A 16,262-nucleotide genomic window follows, 5' to 3' on the forward strand; every position below is an offset into this window, starting at 1 on the left:
GGGATTTGAACTTGCAACCTTCCGGCTATTAGTCCAACACTCTAACCACTAGGCTACCCTGCCGCCCAATCAGACTGTTAAACAGCCATCACTAACATTGAGTGGCTGCTGCCAACATACTGACTCAACTCTAGCCACTTTAATAATGGAAGAATTGATGTAATCAATTTATCACTAGCCACTTTATATAATGCTTACATACCCTACATTACTCATCTCCACTTTATATAATGCATCTTGCCATCTTGATGTAATTAAATGCATCACTAGCCACTTTAAACAATGCCACTTTATATAATGTTTTTATACCCTACATTAATCTTCTCAAATGTATATACTGTACTCTATACCATCTACTGCATCTTGCCATCTTGATGTAATTAAATGCATCACTAGCCACTTTAAACAATGCCACTTTATATAATGTTTACATACCCTACATTAATCTTCTCAAATGTATATACTGTACTCTATACCATCTACTGCATCTTGCCTATGCCGTTCGGGCATCACTCATTCATATATTTTTATGTACATTCATATTCATATCATATATTTTTATTCGTATTCATTCCTTTACACTTAAGGTATTTGTTGTGAAATGGTTAGGTTATATTACTTGTTAGATATTACTGCATGGTTGGAACTAGAAGCACAAGCATTTCGCTACACTCACATTAACATCCGCTAACCATGTGTATGTGACAAATATATTTGATTTGATTCAAAACTAGGGCAAGGAAGGAAACTTCAGAGGTTTTTTATTTCAACAGTGAAGATCTCTGATGTGTGAAACTTTAGGGAGGTTTTCTATCTCAACAGTGAACATCTCTGATGTGTGAAACTTTAGGTAGGTTTTCTATCTCAACAGTGAACATCTCTGATGTGTGAAACTTTAGGGAGGTTTTCTATCTCAACAGTGATGTCTGCATGTAATAAAGAATACATCTGTAGATATTCATGTTTTGTTCTGTTTAAATATAATTATTTGTTTTACTTATCATTTTTATTCTTTCTTTAGTCTTGAGGAAATTCCCATCAGATTCCACATATCAACCACAAATTAATAACTGTATCCCTTTGTAAACAGTGTGTCTGTGTGTTCTAGTTGGGCAGGCGCTCATCATGGGGCTGTACCTGGCGGTGCTGTGTGCCCTCTACCTGGTGCCCCTGGGCATGTACTCGCCCTGTCTTAAAGAGGAGGGCACTCTGGGCCTTGCACCAGCCCTCATCGGGCACAGAGGGGCACCCATGGTGGGTAGGCCTCATCAGCAACGCCATTAATGCCAACCCATTCTTATCCATAGCTAAAAACCTATTTTCATCAACACTAACCCATTCTCATCAACACTAACCCATTCTCATCAACACTAACCCATTCTCATCAACACTAACCCATTCTCATCAACACTAACCCATTCTCATCAACACTAACCCATTCTCATCAACACTAACCTATTTTCATCAACACTAACCCATTCTCATCAACACTAACCCATTCTCATCAACACTAACCTATTTTCATCAACACTAACCCATTCTCATCAACACTAACCCATTCTCATCAACACTAACCTATTTTCATCAACACTAACCCATTCTCATCAACACTAACCCATTCTCATCAACACTAACCTATTTTCATCAACACTAACCCATTCTCATCAACACTAACCTATTTTCATCAACACTAACCCATTCTCATCAACACTAACCTATTCTCATCAACACTAACCCATTCTCATCAACACTAACCCATTCTCATCAACACTAACCCATTTTCATCAACACTAACCCATTTTCATCAACACTAACCCATTTTCATCAACACTAACCCATTCTCATTAACCCATTTTCATCAACACTAACCCATTCTCATCAACACTAACCCATTCTCATCAACACTAACCCATTCTCATCAACACTAACCCATTCTCATCAACACTAACCCATTCTCATCAACACTAACCCATTCTCATCAACACTAACCCATTCTCATCAACACTAACCCATTCTCATCAACACTAACCCATTCTCATCAACACTAACCCATTCTCATCAACACTAACCCATTCTCATCAACACTAACCCATTCTCATCAACACTAACCCATTCTCATCAACTCATTTCAATACTAACTGCCTGCAGGTAGCCTAGTGGTTGGAGCGTTGGGCCAGTAACTGAAAGGTTGCTAGTTTGAAAATCCAAGCGACGAGGTGAAAAATGTGCCGATTTTCACTTGAGCAAGGCCATACTACTAAGGCTAACCCTGTAAACAACACGTGATGTAGTAGTAGAAGAAGTGTGGTAGTTGGATCATTTATTACCGTTGTCAGTATAAGTCAAACCTTTTGGGCTATGTTATTATCTGAACTGATGTTTGTGCCTGGTATTTATCATCTGTGTCAGTAGTACCTCTGTTTAGGGTAACCATATGTTCAAATCATTTGTATGTGTGTTATACCCCAGCTTGCGCCAGAGAACACTCTCATGTCCTTTGAGAAGGCGGTGGAGGCTGGAGGGCAAGGTCTAGAGACTGACGTCACCATCAGGTCAGTGGTGGTTGTCCACCCTCCTCACACCTTAATGCTCCGTTTCCATCTAGTTCGGGGATAATCTACTACATTCAGCCGTAGGCCGGTTAGTTTTTTTCTTGAGTGGATAGTTGTCACTAGCCTACACACAATACCCCATAATGTCAAAGTGGAATTATGTTAGACATGTTTACCTATTAATTAAACATGAAAAGCATAAATGTCTTGAGTCAATAAGTATTCAACCCTTTTGTAATGGCAAGCTTAAATAAGTTCAGGAGTAAAAATGTGTTTAACGAGTCACATTATAAGTTGAATGAACTCACTCTGTATGCAACAATGAATCACCATGAGGCCAATTGCGACTTTAAAACAGTTAGTTTAATGGTTGTGATAGGAGAGAACTGAGGATGGATCAACAACATTTTGTAGTTACTCCACAAAACTAACCTAAATGATAGAGTGAAAAGGTGGAAGCCTGTACATAATACAAATATTCAAAAATATGCATCCTGTTTCTAATAAGGCACTAAAGTAATACTGTAAAAAAAAAGTAAAGAAATTCTCTTTATGTCCTGAATACAAAGCGTTATGTTTGGGGCAAATTCAACAGAACACATCCCTGATATGAGTGAAAATCCACTCTTCATATTTTCAAGCGTGGTGGTGGCTGCATCATGTTATGGGTATGCTTGTCATTGGCAAGGGCTAGGGAGTCTTTTTGGATGAAAAGAAAAGGAATAGGGATAAGCACAGGCAAAGTCCTAGAGGAAATCTTGGTACATTCTGCTTCTCCAACAGACATTGGGAGACATTCACCTTTCAGTAGGACAAAAATCTAAAACACAAGGCCAAATATACACTGAAGTTGCTTACCATGAAGACAGTTTGGACTTAAATTGGCTTGAAAATCTATGGCAAGACCTAAAAATGTCTGTCTAGCAATGATCAATGGGGTTGAATACTTATGTAATCAATATATATTATTGATTTATTTTTCATACATTTTTTATAAATGTTAGAATGTTTCTTCTACTTTGACAGAGTATTTTCTGTAGATCATTGACAAAAAATTACCATTTTAAATACATTTGAATCCCACCTTGTAACACAACAAAATATGGAAAAAGTCGAGAGGTGTGAATGCTTTCTGAAGGCGCTGTAATTACAAATAATTGACCACAAGAAGCTCAAACAGATATAGTATTTGAATAAAACAACCATTTCAAACCTTGCTTACATTTGTGTACAGTCACATATATTCTATTATGCATGGGAATACTTTGGATTAGATTTCCTAAATTAAAATCACTTGGAGCCAAGTTGCTGGTGGTTTTACAGTATTTTACATCCAAAGAATAAGTGTACAAAACATAAAGAACACTTTCCTAATATTGAGTTGCCTTTTGCCCACAGAACATTCTCAATTTGTCAGGGTCTACAAGGTGTTGAAAGCTTTCCACAGGGATGCTGGCCCATGTTGACTCCTATACTTCCCACGCTTGTGTTAAGTTGGCTGGATGTCCTTTGGGTGGTGGACCATTGTTGATAAACACGGGAAACTGTTGAGCGTGAAAAACTCAGCAACGCTGCAGTTCTTGACACATACCGGTGCGCCTGGCACCTAGTATCATACCCCAATCAAAGACACTTAAATCTTCACTCACTGAATGGCACACATACAGTACACAATCCATGTCTCAAGGCTTAAAAATCCTTATTTAACCGGTCTCCTCACCTTCATTTACACTGAATGAAGTGGATTTAACAAGTGACATCAATAAGGGGTCATAGCTTTCACCTGGATTCACCTGGGCAGTCTGTCATGGAAAGAGCAGGTGTTCTTAATGTTTTGTACACTCAGTGTGATTATGTATTCAAAAGTTTGTGGTCACTTAGAAATGTCCTTGTTTTTGAAAGAAAAGCCTATTTTTTTTGTCCATTACAATAACATCAAATTGATCAGACATACAGTGTAGACGTTGTTAATGTTGTAAATGACTATTGTAGCTGGAAAAGGCAGATTTTTAATGGAAATCTACAAAGGCGTACGTACAGAGGCCCATTATCAGCAACCATCATTCCTGTGTTCCAATGGCACGTTGTGTTAGCGAATCCAAGTTGATCATTTTAAAAGGCTAATTGATCATTAGAAAACCCTTTTGCAATTACAGTTGAAGTCGAAAGTTTACATACACCTTCGCCAAATACATTTAAACTCAGTTTTTCACAATTCCTGACATTTAATCCTTGTAAAAATTACCTGTCTTAGGTCAGTTAGGGTCACCGTTTATTTTAAGAATGTGAAATTTCAGAATAATAGGAGAGAATGATTTATTTCAGCTTTTATTTCTTTCATCACATTCCCAGTGTGACAGAAGTTTACATACACTCAATTAGTATTTGGTAGCATTGCCTTTTTTAATTGTTTAACTTGGGTCAAACATTTCGGGTAGCCTTCCACAAGCTCCACACAATAAGTTGGGTGAATTTTGTCCCATTCCTCCTGACAGAGCTGGTGTAACTGAGTCAGGTTTGTAGGCATCCTTGCTCGCACACGCTTTTTCTGTTCTGCCCACACATTTTCTATTTGTGGGCAGCATCTGGTCCTTTGTTGTTGTTGTTCTGGGATTGTTTTGCGCTTTTCGCACCAAAGTACATTAATCTCTAGGAGACAGAACGCATCTCCTTCCTGTGGTATGACGGCTGTGTGGTCCCATGGTGTTTATACATGCGTACTATTGTTTGTACAGATGAACGTGGTACCTTCAGGCATTTGGAAATTCGCCCAAGGATGAACCAGACTTGTGGAGGTCTACACATTTTTTTTCTGAGGTCTTGGCTGATTTCTTTTGATTTTCCCATGATGTCAAGCAAAGAGGCACTGAGTTTGAAGGTAGGCCTTGAAATACATCCACAGGTACACCTCCAATTGACTCAAATGATGTCTATTAGCCTATCAGAATCTTCTAAAGCCATGGCATAATTTTCTGGAATTTTTTTCCAAGCTGTTTAAAGGGACAGTCAACTTAGTGTATGTTAACTTCTGACCCACTGGAATTGTGATACAGTGAAAAAATCTGTCTGTAAACAATTGTTGGGAAAATTACTTGTCAGGCACAAAGTACATGTCCTAACCGACTTGCAAAAACTATAGTTTGTTATCAAAAAATTTGTGAAGTGGTTGAAAAACGTGTTTTAATGACTCCAACCTAAGTGTATGTAAACTTCCGACTTCAACTGTATGTTAGCACAGCTGAAAACTGTTGTACTGATTAAAGAAGCAATAAAGCTGGCCTTGTTGAGACTAGTTGAATATCTGGAGCATCAGCATTTGTGGGTTCGATTACAAGCTCAAAATGGCCAGAAACAAAGTACTTTCTTCTGAAACCTATCAGTCTCTTCTTGTTCTGAGAAATGAAGGTTATTCCATGCAAGAAATTGCAAAGAAACTGAAGATCTCGTACAATGTTGTATACTACTCCCTTCGCAGAACAGCGTAAACTGGTCCTAACCAGAATAGAAAGAGGAGAGCAAGAGGACAAGTACAGTAGTGTCTAGCTTGAGAAACAGATGCCTCACAAGTCCCCAACTGGCAGCTTCATTAAATAGTACCCGCAAAACACCAGTCTCAACGTCAACAGTGAAGAGGTGACTCCGGGATGCTGGCCTTCTAGGCAGAGTTGCAAAGAATAATACATATCTCAGACTGGTCAATAAAAATAAAATATTAAGATGAGCAAAAGAACACACACTGGACAGAGGAACTCTACCTAGAAGGGCAGCATCCCGGAGTCGCCTCTTCACTGTTGACGTTGAGACTGGTGATGTTGACGTTGAGACTGACGTCCAACCCTTGACTCAGTACTTTGTTGAAGCACCTTTGGCAATGATTACAGCATCACGTTTTCTTGGGTGTGACGCTACAAGCTTGCCACACCTGTATTTGTGGAGTTTCTCCCATTCTTCTCTACAGATCCTCTCAAGCTCTGTCAGGTTGGATGGGGAGCTTTGCTGCACAGCTATTTTCAGGTCTCTCCAGAGCTGTTAGATCGGGTTCAAATCTGTGTTCTGGCTGGGCCACTCAAGGACATTCGGAGACTTTTAAAAATGTAAATGGAACCTTTATTTAACTAGGCAAGTCAGTTAAGAACAAATTTTTATTTACAATGACAGCCTACCCTGGCCAAACCCATATGTCGCTGGGCCAATTGTGCGCAGCCCTATGGGACTCCAAATCATGTCCTGATGTGATATAGCCTAGATTCGAACCTGGGACTGTAGTGACACCTCTTGCACTGAGATGCAGTGCAGTACTCTAGGAAGAGTCTTGGTGGTTCCAAACGACTTCCATTTAAGAATGAAGGCCACTGTGTTCTTGGGGACCTTCAATGCTGCAGAAATGTTGTACCCTTCCCCAGATCTGTGCCTCAACACAATCCTGTCTCAGAGCGCTACGAACAATTCCTTCGACCTCATGGCTTGGATTTTGCTCTGACATGCATTGTCAACTATGGGACCTTATATAGACAGGTGTGTGCCTTTCCAAATCATGTCCAATCAATTTAATTTACCACAGGTGGACTCCAATCAAGTTGTAGAAACATCTCAAGGATGATCAATGGAAACAGGATGCATCTGATCTCAATTGCGAGTGTAATAGCTAAGGGTCTGATACGTATATAAATAAGGTATTTCTGTTTTTTTTATTTTTTTGAAATTTAGAAATTTGCAAACAGTTCTAAAAACCTGCTGTTTTTGCTTTGTCATTATGGGGTATTGTGTGTAGATTGCTGAGGGATTTTTTATTTATTTAATCCATTTTAGAATAAGGCTGTAACATAAGAAATTGTGGGAAAAGTCAAGGGGTCTGAATACTTTCTGAAGTCACAGTATATAAACTCAACAAAAAAAGAAATGTCCTCTCAATGTCAACTGGTCTTATTTTTAATCAAACTTAACATGTGTAAGACATGACATGTGACTAACAGAAATGGAAGAATGTGTCCCTGAACAAAGGGGGGTCAAAATCAAAAGTAACAGTCAGTATCTGGTGTAGCCACCAGCTGTATTAAGTACTGCAGTGCATCTCCTCCTCGTGGACTGCACCAGATTTGCCAGTTCTTGCTGTGAGATGCAACCCCACTCTCCACCAAGGCACCTGCAAGTTCCCGGACATTTCTTGGGGGGAATGGCCCTAGCCCTCACCCTCCGATCCAACAGGTCCCAGATGTGCTCAATGGGATTGAGATCCGGGCTCTTCGCTGGCCATGGCAGAACACTGACATTCAAGGCTTGCAGGAAACACGCACAGAACGAGCAGTATGGCTGGTGGCATTGTGATGCTGGAGGGTCATGTCAGGATGAGCCTACAGGAAGGGTACCACATGAGGGAGGAGGATGTCTTCCCTGTAACGCACAGCGTTGAGAGTGCCTGCAATGACAACAAGCTCAGTCCGATCATGCTGTAACACACCGCCCCAGACCATGACGGACCCTCCATCTCCAAATCGATCCCGCTCCAGAGTACAGGCCTCGGTGTAAAGCTCATTCCTTCGATGATAAACACGAATCTGACCATCACCCCTGGTGAGACAAAACCACGACTCGTCAGTGAAGAGCACTTTTGCCAGTCCTGTCTGGTCCAGCGATGGTGGGTTTGTGCCCATAGGCGACGTTGTTGCCGTGATGTATGGTGAGGACCTGCCTACAAACAGGCCTACAAACCCCCAGTCCAGCCTCTCTCAGCCTATTTCGGACAGTCTGAGCACTGATGGAGGGATTGTGCGTTCCTGGTGTAACTCGGGCAGTTGTTGTTGCCCTCCTGTACCTGTCCCGCAGGTGTGGTGTTCGGATGTACCGATCCTGTGCAGGTGTTGTTACACGTGGTCTGCCACTGCGAGGATGATCAGCTGTCCGTCCTGTCTCCCTGTAGCGCTGTCTTAGGCGTCTCACAGTTCGGACATTGCAATTTATTGCCCTGGCCACATATGCAGTCCTCATGCCTCCTTGCAGCATGCCTAAGGCACATTCACACAGATGAGCAGGGACCCTGGGCATCTTTCTTTTGGTGTTTTTCAGAGTCACTAGAAAGGCCTCTTTAGTGTCCTAAGTTTTCATAACTGACCTTAATTGCCTACCGTCTGTAAGCTGTCTTAATGACCGTTCCATTAATTGTTCATGGTTCATTGAACAAGCATGTGAAACCGTGTTTAAACCCTTTACAATGAAGATCTGTGAAGTGATTTGGATTTTTTACGAATTATCTTTGAAAGGCCGTGCCCTGAAAAAGGGACGTATCTTTTTTTTGCTGAATTTATATTGCTCAGAAAACTTGGGGGACAAATAAAATCACAGCCCATGGGGCCACCAGTTGGGGAACCCTGATCTATTGTACCTAAGCATGTCCCAACATTTAGTCTACCTCACCAGTCGTGGGTATTATGAAACAAGCTTGCTATGGAAGGTAAATCCAACATAGCTAGTGAGCTCGTATCATAAATAAAACATTGTCATTGGGTTCTTTCCCATGCTAGTCCTGGGCATTTGTATTTGTATTGGACTTTGACATACATACCTGAATGAATAAATAAATAAATGAAGTACCTGACTCTCTTTGAGTTTTACAGTCATCTTAATGCACTTCGGTCAACTCCTTAACCTTCAATTCCTTAACCGCCAACTCCTTAACTGTCAACTCTGTAACTGCCAAAGCCTTCTCTTGTTGCCATAGCTATGACGGGGTGCCCTTCCTGATGCACGATCACACCCTGAGGAGGACCACCAACGTGCAGGAGGTGTTCCCCAACCGGACGGACGCCCCTGCGGCCATGTTCACCTGGGGGGAGCTGGAGACCCTCAACGCCGGGGCCTGGTTCCTCCATGTGAGTCACCAACTGCCACCGCACCGCACCTCAGGAAAACTCAGGGGGTGCTACAGAGACATGAAAATTAAGCCTGGTCTTGAACAGACTTTTTAATAAAGATCATGATCATTTAGCTTCATGGACATGGTATGATGGGAAACCAGGGCATGTTTGTGTCCAATGACAGTAGCTAGGACAACATAATAAGATGACGGATAGGGAAGTTATGGACATTTTGACAATACATCAACGTACTATCGATGGGAGGTTATCAATTGCACAACTCCCTGCTTTATGGAATACAATGTGATATAACATTGTCACTATGATTTACCATTCTGCCAAAGCATTCCGTATACTGACTGTCTCTCTGCCCCTGGTGGTTCTGCAGCGTGATCCGTTCAGCACGGCTTGGTCTCTGAGTACCGAGGACCGGGCGCAGGCGCAGAACCAGTCTGTTTGCACCTTCAGGGACTTTCTGGAGCTGGCTTCGCAGAGAGGCAAACAGGTTATCTTTGACCTCTACCGGCCCCCTAAGGGACACCCCTACAGGGACACCTGGATCACACGCACCCTGGAGGTCATCCAGAACGAGTCTTCCATCCACTCACACCAAGTGAGGGAGATGTTATAACATTTTAATTATTTAGCAGACACTCTTATCCAGGGCTATTTAGAGGAGCAATTATGGTTAAATGCCTTGCTCAATGGCACATCGGCAGGTTTTTCAACTAGTCAGCTTGGGGATTTGAACCAGTGACCTTTTGGTTACTGGCCCAACACTCTTAAGCTCTTAACTGCTAGGCTACCTGCCATCCTGATGTGTGTCCTCACTGACGTGGTGTCCATCTTCATCTTATAAATAGGAGTAGGGTGAAGCTGACCCTAGAAACTGATCTTGGGTCAGTTTTACATTTTCTTTACTAATGGTTAAGGTTAGGTTTGTGGGAGGGGAAGCTGGGATTATCTATCTTATATGTCATAGGTTCCTTTTTTGACTTGGGAATGAAGCTGTTTATGGGATATTTTGATTACATTGTAAATACAAAATGTTGTAATGCTGAGGTTATTGTTTAGAGTTAATGGTGTGTGTGTGTGTGTTTCAGGTGTTGTGGCTGCCCTCAGACCTGCGGAGCCTGGTCCAGCAGCTGGACCCTGACCTCCAGCATACCTCAGCATCCCGGGCTCCAGTTGAAGAGCTCCAGCAGAATCACATTGTCCAACTCAACCTGCACTATAGCTCCATGTCCACAGAGATGATAATGTGTGTGTGTGTGTGGTAGTGTGTGTGTCTTTGCATTAAATAGTGTGTGTATGTGTGCACATATTAACTGGCTGTAGGTGTGTCAATTGTGTGTGTGTGTGTGTGTGTGGGTTGTATTCCTCCCTCAGTGAGTATGCAGCAGCCAACATCAGCACCAACCTGTATGTGATCAGCCAGTCGTGGCTCTACTCTCTGGCCTGGTGCACTGGGGCTCAGTCTGTCACAACCAATGCTCTACAGTTCCTCAACAACCTCAGTAGACCCCTCTTCCTTATGGTGAGAACAACCTCACCAGACCCCTCTTCCTTATGGTGAGAACAACCTCACCAGACCCCTCTTCCTTATGGTGAGAATAACCTCACCAAACCCCTCTTCCTTATGGTGAGAACAACAACCTAGGACCAATACCACTGCATCCCAATAATCTTTCCTTCCTCTGGAAGTATTGCACTTGTTCTCTACTCTCCACAAATGTAAAAGCATTGGCTTGATGTAAGCATGAGCTACAGGGAGTTTCCACCATACTGGTATTTATTTTCCCAGTAATTGTCTTTTAAATCTATGAAGGGAAGTGAACAAGTGCACGCTTTGGGAGAAATAAACGATTTATTGTGACACCGGGCCCAAATGCAGCCTTACTGAAATTGATTGGATTGGTGAAAGGAATACTCCTAGACACAATGGATGTCTGTCTTTCTCTTTCAGACTCCAGATGAGTACAATCTGATGTGGGTCCTCACCGACGTGGTGTCCATCACCATCATCATCATCATCTTCATCTTCCACTGGTGAGTGAGCCCACTAGAATGCAGAGTGCGAAGGTCGACGTAAGGTGTATTTTTATATGTCTACGTACAAAACGTAGATTGATTATGTGTCAAATTGAAGCTTCGGATGAACGTCAGTCTGTTTTGTATTGAATGGTGATGTCACTTCCTGTGGTGATGACTGTAACTGTGTTGATGACAGGTGGCGAGAACAAACCCTGGCTTTCTGTTCGGGCAGGAAACTAGAACATGGCACCTACATCAAGTTCAGGACAGGTGAGTCAGAAGTTGTCTCTAGGAGTCACCCTGTTTCTTTCCCATGGCCAGCTTTGATAACATGATACACACACGCACATACCCTATATAGGCTTAAAACAGAGACTGAGCAAGAGGACAAGTACCTTAGAGAGTCTAGTTTGAGAAACGGACGACTCACAAGTCCTCAATTGGCAGATTCATTAAATAGTACCCGCAAAACACAAGTCTCAACGTCAACAGTGAAGAGGCAACTCTGGGATGCTGGCTTTGTAGGCAGAGTTGCAAAGAAAAAGCCATATCTCAGACTGGCCAATAGAAAGAAAAGATTAACAAAAGAACAGACACTGGACAGGGGAATTCTGCCAAGAAGGCCAGCATCCCAGAGTTGCCTCTTCACTGTTGACGCTTAGACTGGTGTTTTGCGGGTACTATTTAATGAAGCTGCCAGTTGAGGACTTGTGAGGCGTCTGTATCTCAAAACTAGACACTAATGTACTTGTCCACTTGCTCAGTTGTGCACCGAGGCCTCCCACTCCTCTTTCTATTCTGGTTAGAGACAGTTTGCGCTGTTCTGGGAAGGGCATTGTACACAGCGTTGTACGAGAGCTTCAGTTTCTTGGCAATTTCTCACATTGAATAGCCTTCATTTCTCAGAACAAGAATAGACTGATGGGTTTCAGAAGAAAGTACGTTGTTTCTGGCCATTTTGAGCCTGTAATCGAACACACAAATGCTGATGCTCCAGATACTCAACTAGTTTAAAGAAGGCTAGTTTTATTGCTTCTTTCATCACCACAACAGTTTTCAGCTGTGCTAACATTGCAAAAGGGTTTTCTAATGATTAATTAGCCTTTTAAAATTATAAACTTGGATTAGCTAACACAACGTGCCATTGAAAGACAGGAGTGATGTTTGCTAATAATGAGCCTCTGTACGCCTATGTAGATATTACATAAAAAATATGCCGTTTCCAGCTATCAGTCATTTACAACATTAACAATGTCTACGCTGTATTTCTGGTCAATTTGATGTTATTTTAATGGGCAAAAAATGCTTTTCTTTCAAAAACAAGGTCATTTTAAGTGACCCCAAACTTTTGAACGGTAGTGTATATCATATATATCAATGACCTTTGTCAACCTCTAAACCCTGACCTCACCCCCTGACAGATGTGTGGTCCGTCTCCAGTGTCAACATCCTGGGAGAGCCCGCTGAGCCTAACTTGGCAACCGTCTCAGAGCACTGATAACCAATCAACCAACCTCTGTGAGGCTCAGTTGAAGCAAACCACTCCTCACTCTCCTTTTCAACTTGGCAACTTCCCGGACCCCAAACGGGCAATTCACCAGAATCGACACAACCTGGAAACCCAGGACCCTACTGGTAACCAAGAGCACAACCTGGCAACCCCCTGTAGATTTGTGTGAGAGAATGAGAACCAAAGAGAATTAGAAATAGTTAAATGATGTGAGTGAGGCCTATCGGAGCTGATGTGTCACGTGCAGAAGGGATTTCATTGGATAGATATTAATCCTTAAGACCGGGCTGCCCAACTCTCTTCCTGGAGGTTGGGTTTTAAGTTCAACCCTAATTTAACACACCTGCGTCTACTAATTATCTGCTCAACAAGACCTTAACTAGCTGAATCAGATATGCTAAAGTAGGGTTTGACTGAAAACATAAAGGACAGTAGATCTCCAGGAGGAGGGTTGGGCAGCCCTGCCTTAATTCATTTAAGTCAAATGTGACTGAAGAACAGCCCAGACAACCTCAAGGACCAACCAACTCATAGTTCATACTACAGACACCATCTGGTGGTGGGAAGAGATTACTACACTGTTTAACCAGGTCCTTTGAGATGGATTACTTACTCACTGAATTAATATAACAAGAAAAGTGACCATCCGCTGTAGATATTCTCAACTTGTATTACCCTCCATTGTCCATAGGTTCCTTTCCATTTCAGCAGCCACTGCAGTGTTGAGTTACGTGAGCCACAAATGCTTGACCATTTTGTTAGTGTGTGAGTAGTGGTTGATAAGATGTGTGAATATGTCCAGACCGGGGTTCAATTAGTATGTTTTTATTTGATTTTAAATACTTTAGCTGTGCTTCATTGCCCTTTCCTGGCATAAGGGAACCAATGAAGTAGTCCCAAAAAGTGCACTTTGCCCATCTGGGATCTGGCACACCAATCAAACTGTCTCAAGCTTTGTTTATACCTGCAGCTTACAGGCATCCTGTGTCCTGATCTTGTCCACATTCAGATGGTGACCACATTTTCAGTCTACACATGCTATTAAAATGTATCTTATGTGTCCTCATTGTGACCAGATTTCCTGGTCATTCCCATTCCAATTATTTGACAGATATTCTTTCAGAATTGTTTATTTATTCATTTTTATTCACATATTGATGCCATAAAGCAATGGTCCCACCTGTGAATGGTTTTAGAGGGTGGGGTAATGATGATTTGTAAATGATTTCACTGACCAGATCCGTCTACACTTGTAAGGCTGCGTTTAGACAGGAAGCCCAAATCGGATCTTTTTTCCACTAATTGGTGTTTGACCAATCAGATCAGCTATTTTGCCTATAATTGGGCAACATTTCAGAATTGGGCCGCCTATCTAAATGCAGCCTGCGTGCCCGTGTCTAGGCTGGACAGTTCATGCAGGTTTAGTATTCTGATCATGGAATTCCAAACGCGTCATGCGTCTACACCTAAATTGAAATGCGTCTACCATGTCCGGATTCCCTTTTCCCGCGCTATATTCAACTGCCAGTATGCATTCTACAAACGGTGGAATAGGGATAATCTGATAGCTACTGCCATCAGACGTTGTTGTGTTATATCTACTGTAGCTAGCTAGCCAGCAAGCAACGCAAAATGAATTGCAAACGGATTAGCATAACTCCAGCCAAAAAAACAACGTTATATTGAAAAGGTTCCTCTCGGTCCCAAAACACAAGTTTTCTGGAGACTTGTGGGAGGAGTGCTGATGACGTTACCCATTGTATGCACTTTCAGCTGCCTGATTCGTCCAGACTGAGGTGAAATCTGCCTCCTGAAGTGGTCAGCCAGATCTGAACACAATCAGACCACAAAGCGACATTTGTGCGTCTAGAGACCAATCTTTTCAATGCGATCTTCCTATTCTGATAGCAGAAGTCATGTAAGTGTCACGTGTAGACACGACCTGACTACCTCCGGAGGTTGGCAGGAACATCTGATCACAATGTATTTTGATTGTCTACACCTGTTTAAAAATGTGGACACAATCAGAATATGGAGAAGATCAGAACAAAGGACGCATGTTGGAACCAGGTATAAGCAGCGCTGAAATATCACAAAGAAAAATGAGTACTATTAGAACTCCGGTTTGGATATGACATGATAATCCTCTGTTTGTGTCTGGAGATAAATGAATGTGTTTGATTGGTTGTGTTCAATGTTTATAAGTACTTATCACTTTATTGAGCATAAGGCATTGTAACGAGGTGAAGTCCATAGAACTTTGCAGCATATAATCACTGCAATGACATAGGTGACCTACAGAGAACAATTACACTGTATTTCCATGGTCCATATCTATATATTTTATATGGTCCATATCTATATATTTTATATGGTCCATATCTATATATTTTATATGGTTCATATTGAGGTCATTGTTTTTAACAAATTTGTTTTCAACACAAATTAAAATCCTTCTGGCAAGGATTAAAAAAAAGCTAATGTTGTACAATATTTAGTCCTTTTAGCCAAATTATAGCAGAACTCTTACATCTCTCTTCAATTGATTGTGCCTCAGCTTTACTGTGCAGTGTTGTCTAATCAATGTGAAGAATACCAACTTCAGCTCTGGTAGCTGAAAGACAGTTTTTCTAGTAATGATTATGAAACCTGTTAGATTTCTTTATGACTGACAACATATTGATGAGTAACCTAGCGCCACTGCAGCTTCGTGATAAGCGGCAGCCTTTAAATCACTATACAAAGCCTTAGGAATACCTAGGAAAAAAAGTATGTTTAGCCAAAGAATCACAGTATAAGATACCAGTCTGATTTGTCATCTGCGTACGACACCTGTAATGTTATCTTGGTTGTAAGATCGTTATAGAAAGAATGATCTGTTGTTTACAGTTCTGTCATTCTGTTCCAATCAGAAGAGTATTATATTAAAATGATAGTCTAAAAGTAGAGCTCAGTTGGTGGTGATAGCCATTGTATTTTGTATGAGCCCATTTCGCTATGACATCATTGTAAACTATGGGATTTCTTTTGCATAAACATTATCAGAAGTTAACTGAACTGTTTTGTTACATTTTTGTTGCTTTGAGCCGCAAAATGCACACATGTTTTCTCATTATGAAATTATGTGATAGTGAAATAGGCTCATTCATCTTTTGGGATGATGAACATTAGGCATGAAAGGAAATATTTGTAATTTCTTTATTAATACCAAAATATTAGGTGTCATGGACCAACATTAAAAAAACAGGAACAATTTGACCTAAATTAATATCCACTATACAGAACGGGGCAGAACATTAATGTCACTGAGATTTA

General features: G+C 41.4%; 1 protein-coding gene across 1 annotated transcript in view; it reads left to right on the forward strand.

The window, feature by feature from the left end:
- Positions 1-16,004, forward strand: part of LOC112228400 (glycerophosphodiester phosphodiesterase domain-containing protein 5) — a 31,681-nt gene extending 15,677 nt beyond the window's left edge. Inside the window, exons 8-16 of the mRNA XM_024393693.2 lie at positions 1,109-1,254; positions 2,470-2,552; positions 9,268-9,418; positions 9,792-10,016; positions 10,507-10,664; positions 10,793-10,940; positions 11,370-11,452; positions 11,634-11,707; positions 12,859-16,004. Of these exons, the coding sequence (XP_024249461.2) occupies positions 1,109-1,254; positions 2,470-2,552; positions 9,268-9,418; positions 9,792-10,016; positions 10,507-10,664; positions 10,793-10,940; positions 11,370-11,452; positions 11,634-11,707; positions 12,859-12,935 (1,145 nt within the window). The 3' untranslated portion in view covers positions 12,936-16,004. The remainder of the gene's footprint in view (positions 1-1,108; positions 1,255-2,469; positions 2,553-9,267; positions 9,419-9,791; positions 10,017-10,506; positions 10,665-10,792; positions 10,941-11,369; positions 11,453-11,633; positions 11,708-12,858) is intronic.
- Positions 16,005-16,262: the final 258 nt, after the last annotated feature.

This window comes from Oncorhynchus tshawytscha, linkage group LG30, assembly GCF_018296145.1.
Source record: "Oncorhynchus tshawytscha isolate Ot180627B linkage group LG30, Otsh_v2.0, whole genome shotgun sequence".
Lineage (NCBI taxonomy): Eukaryota > Metazoa > Chordata > Actinopteri > Salmoniformes > Salmonidae > Oncorhynchus > Oncorhynchus tshawytscha.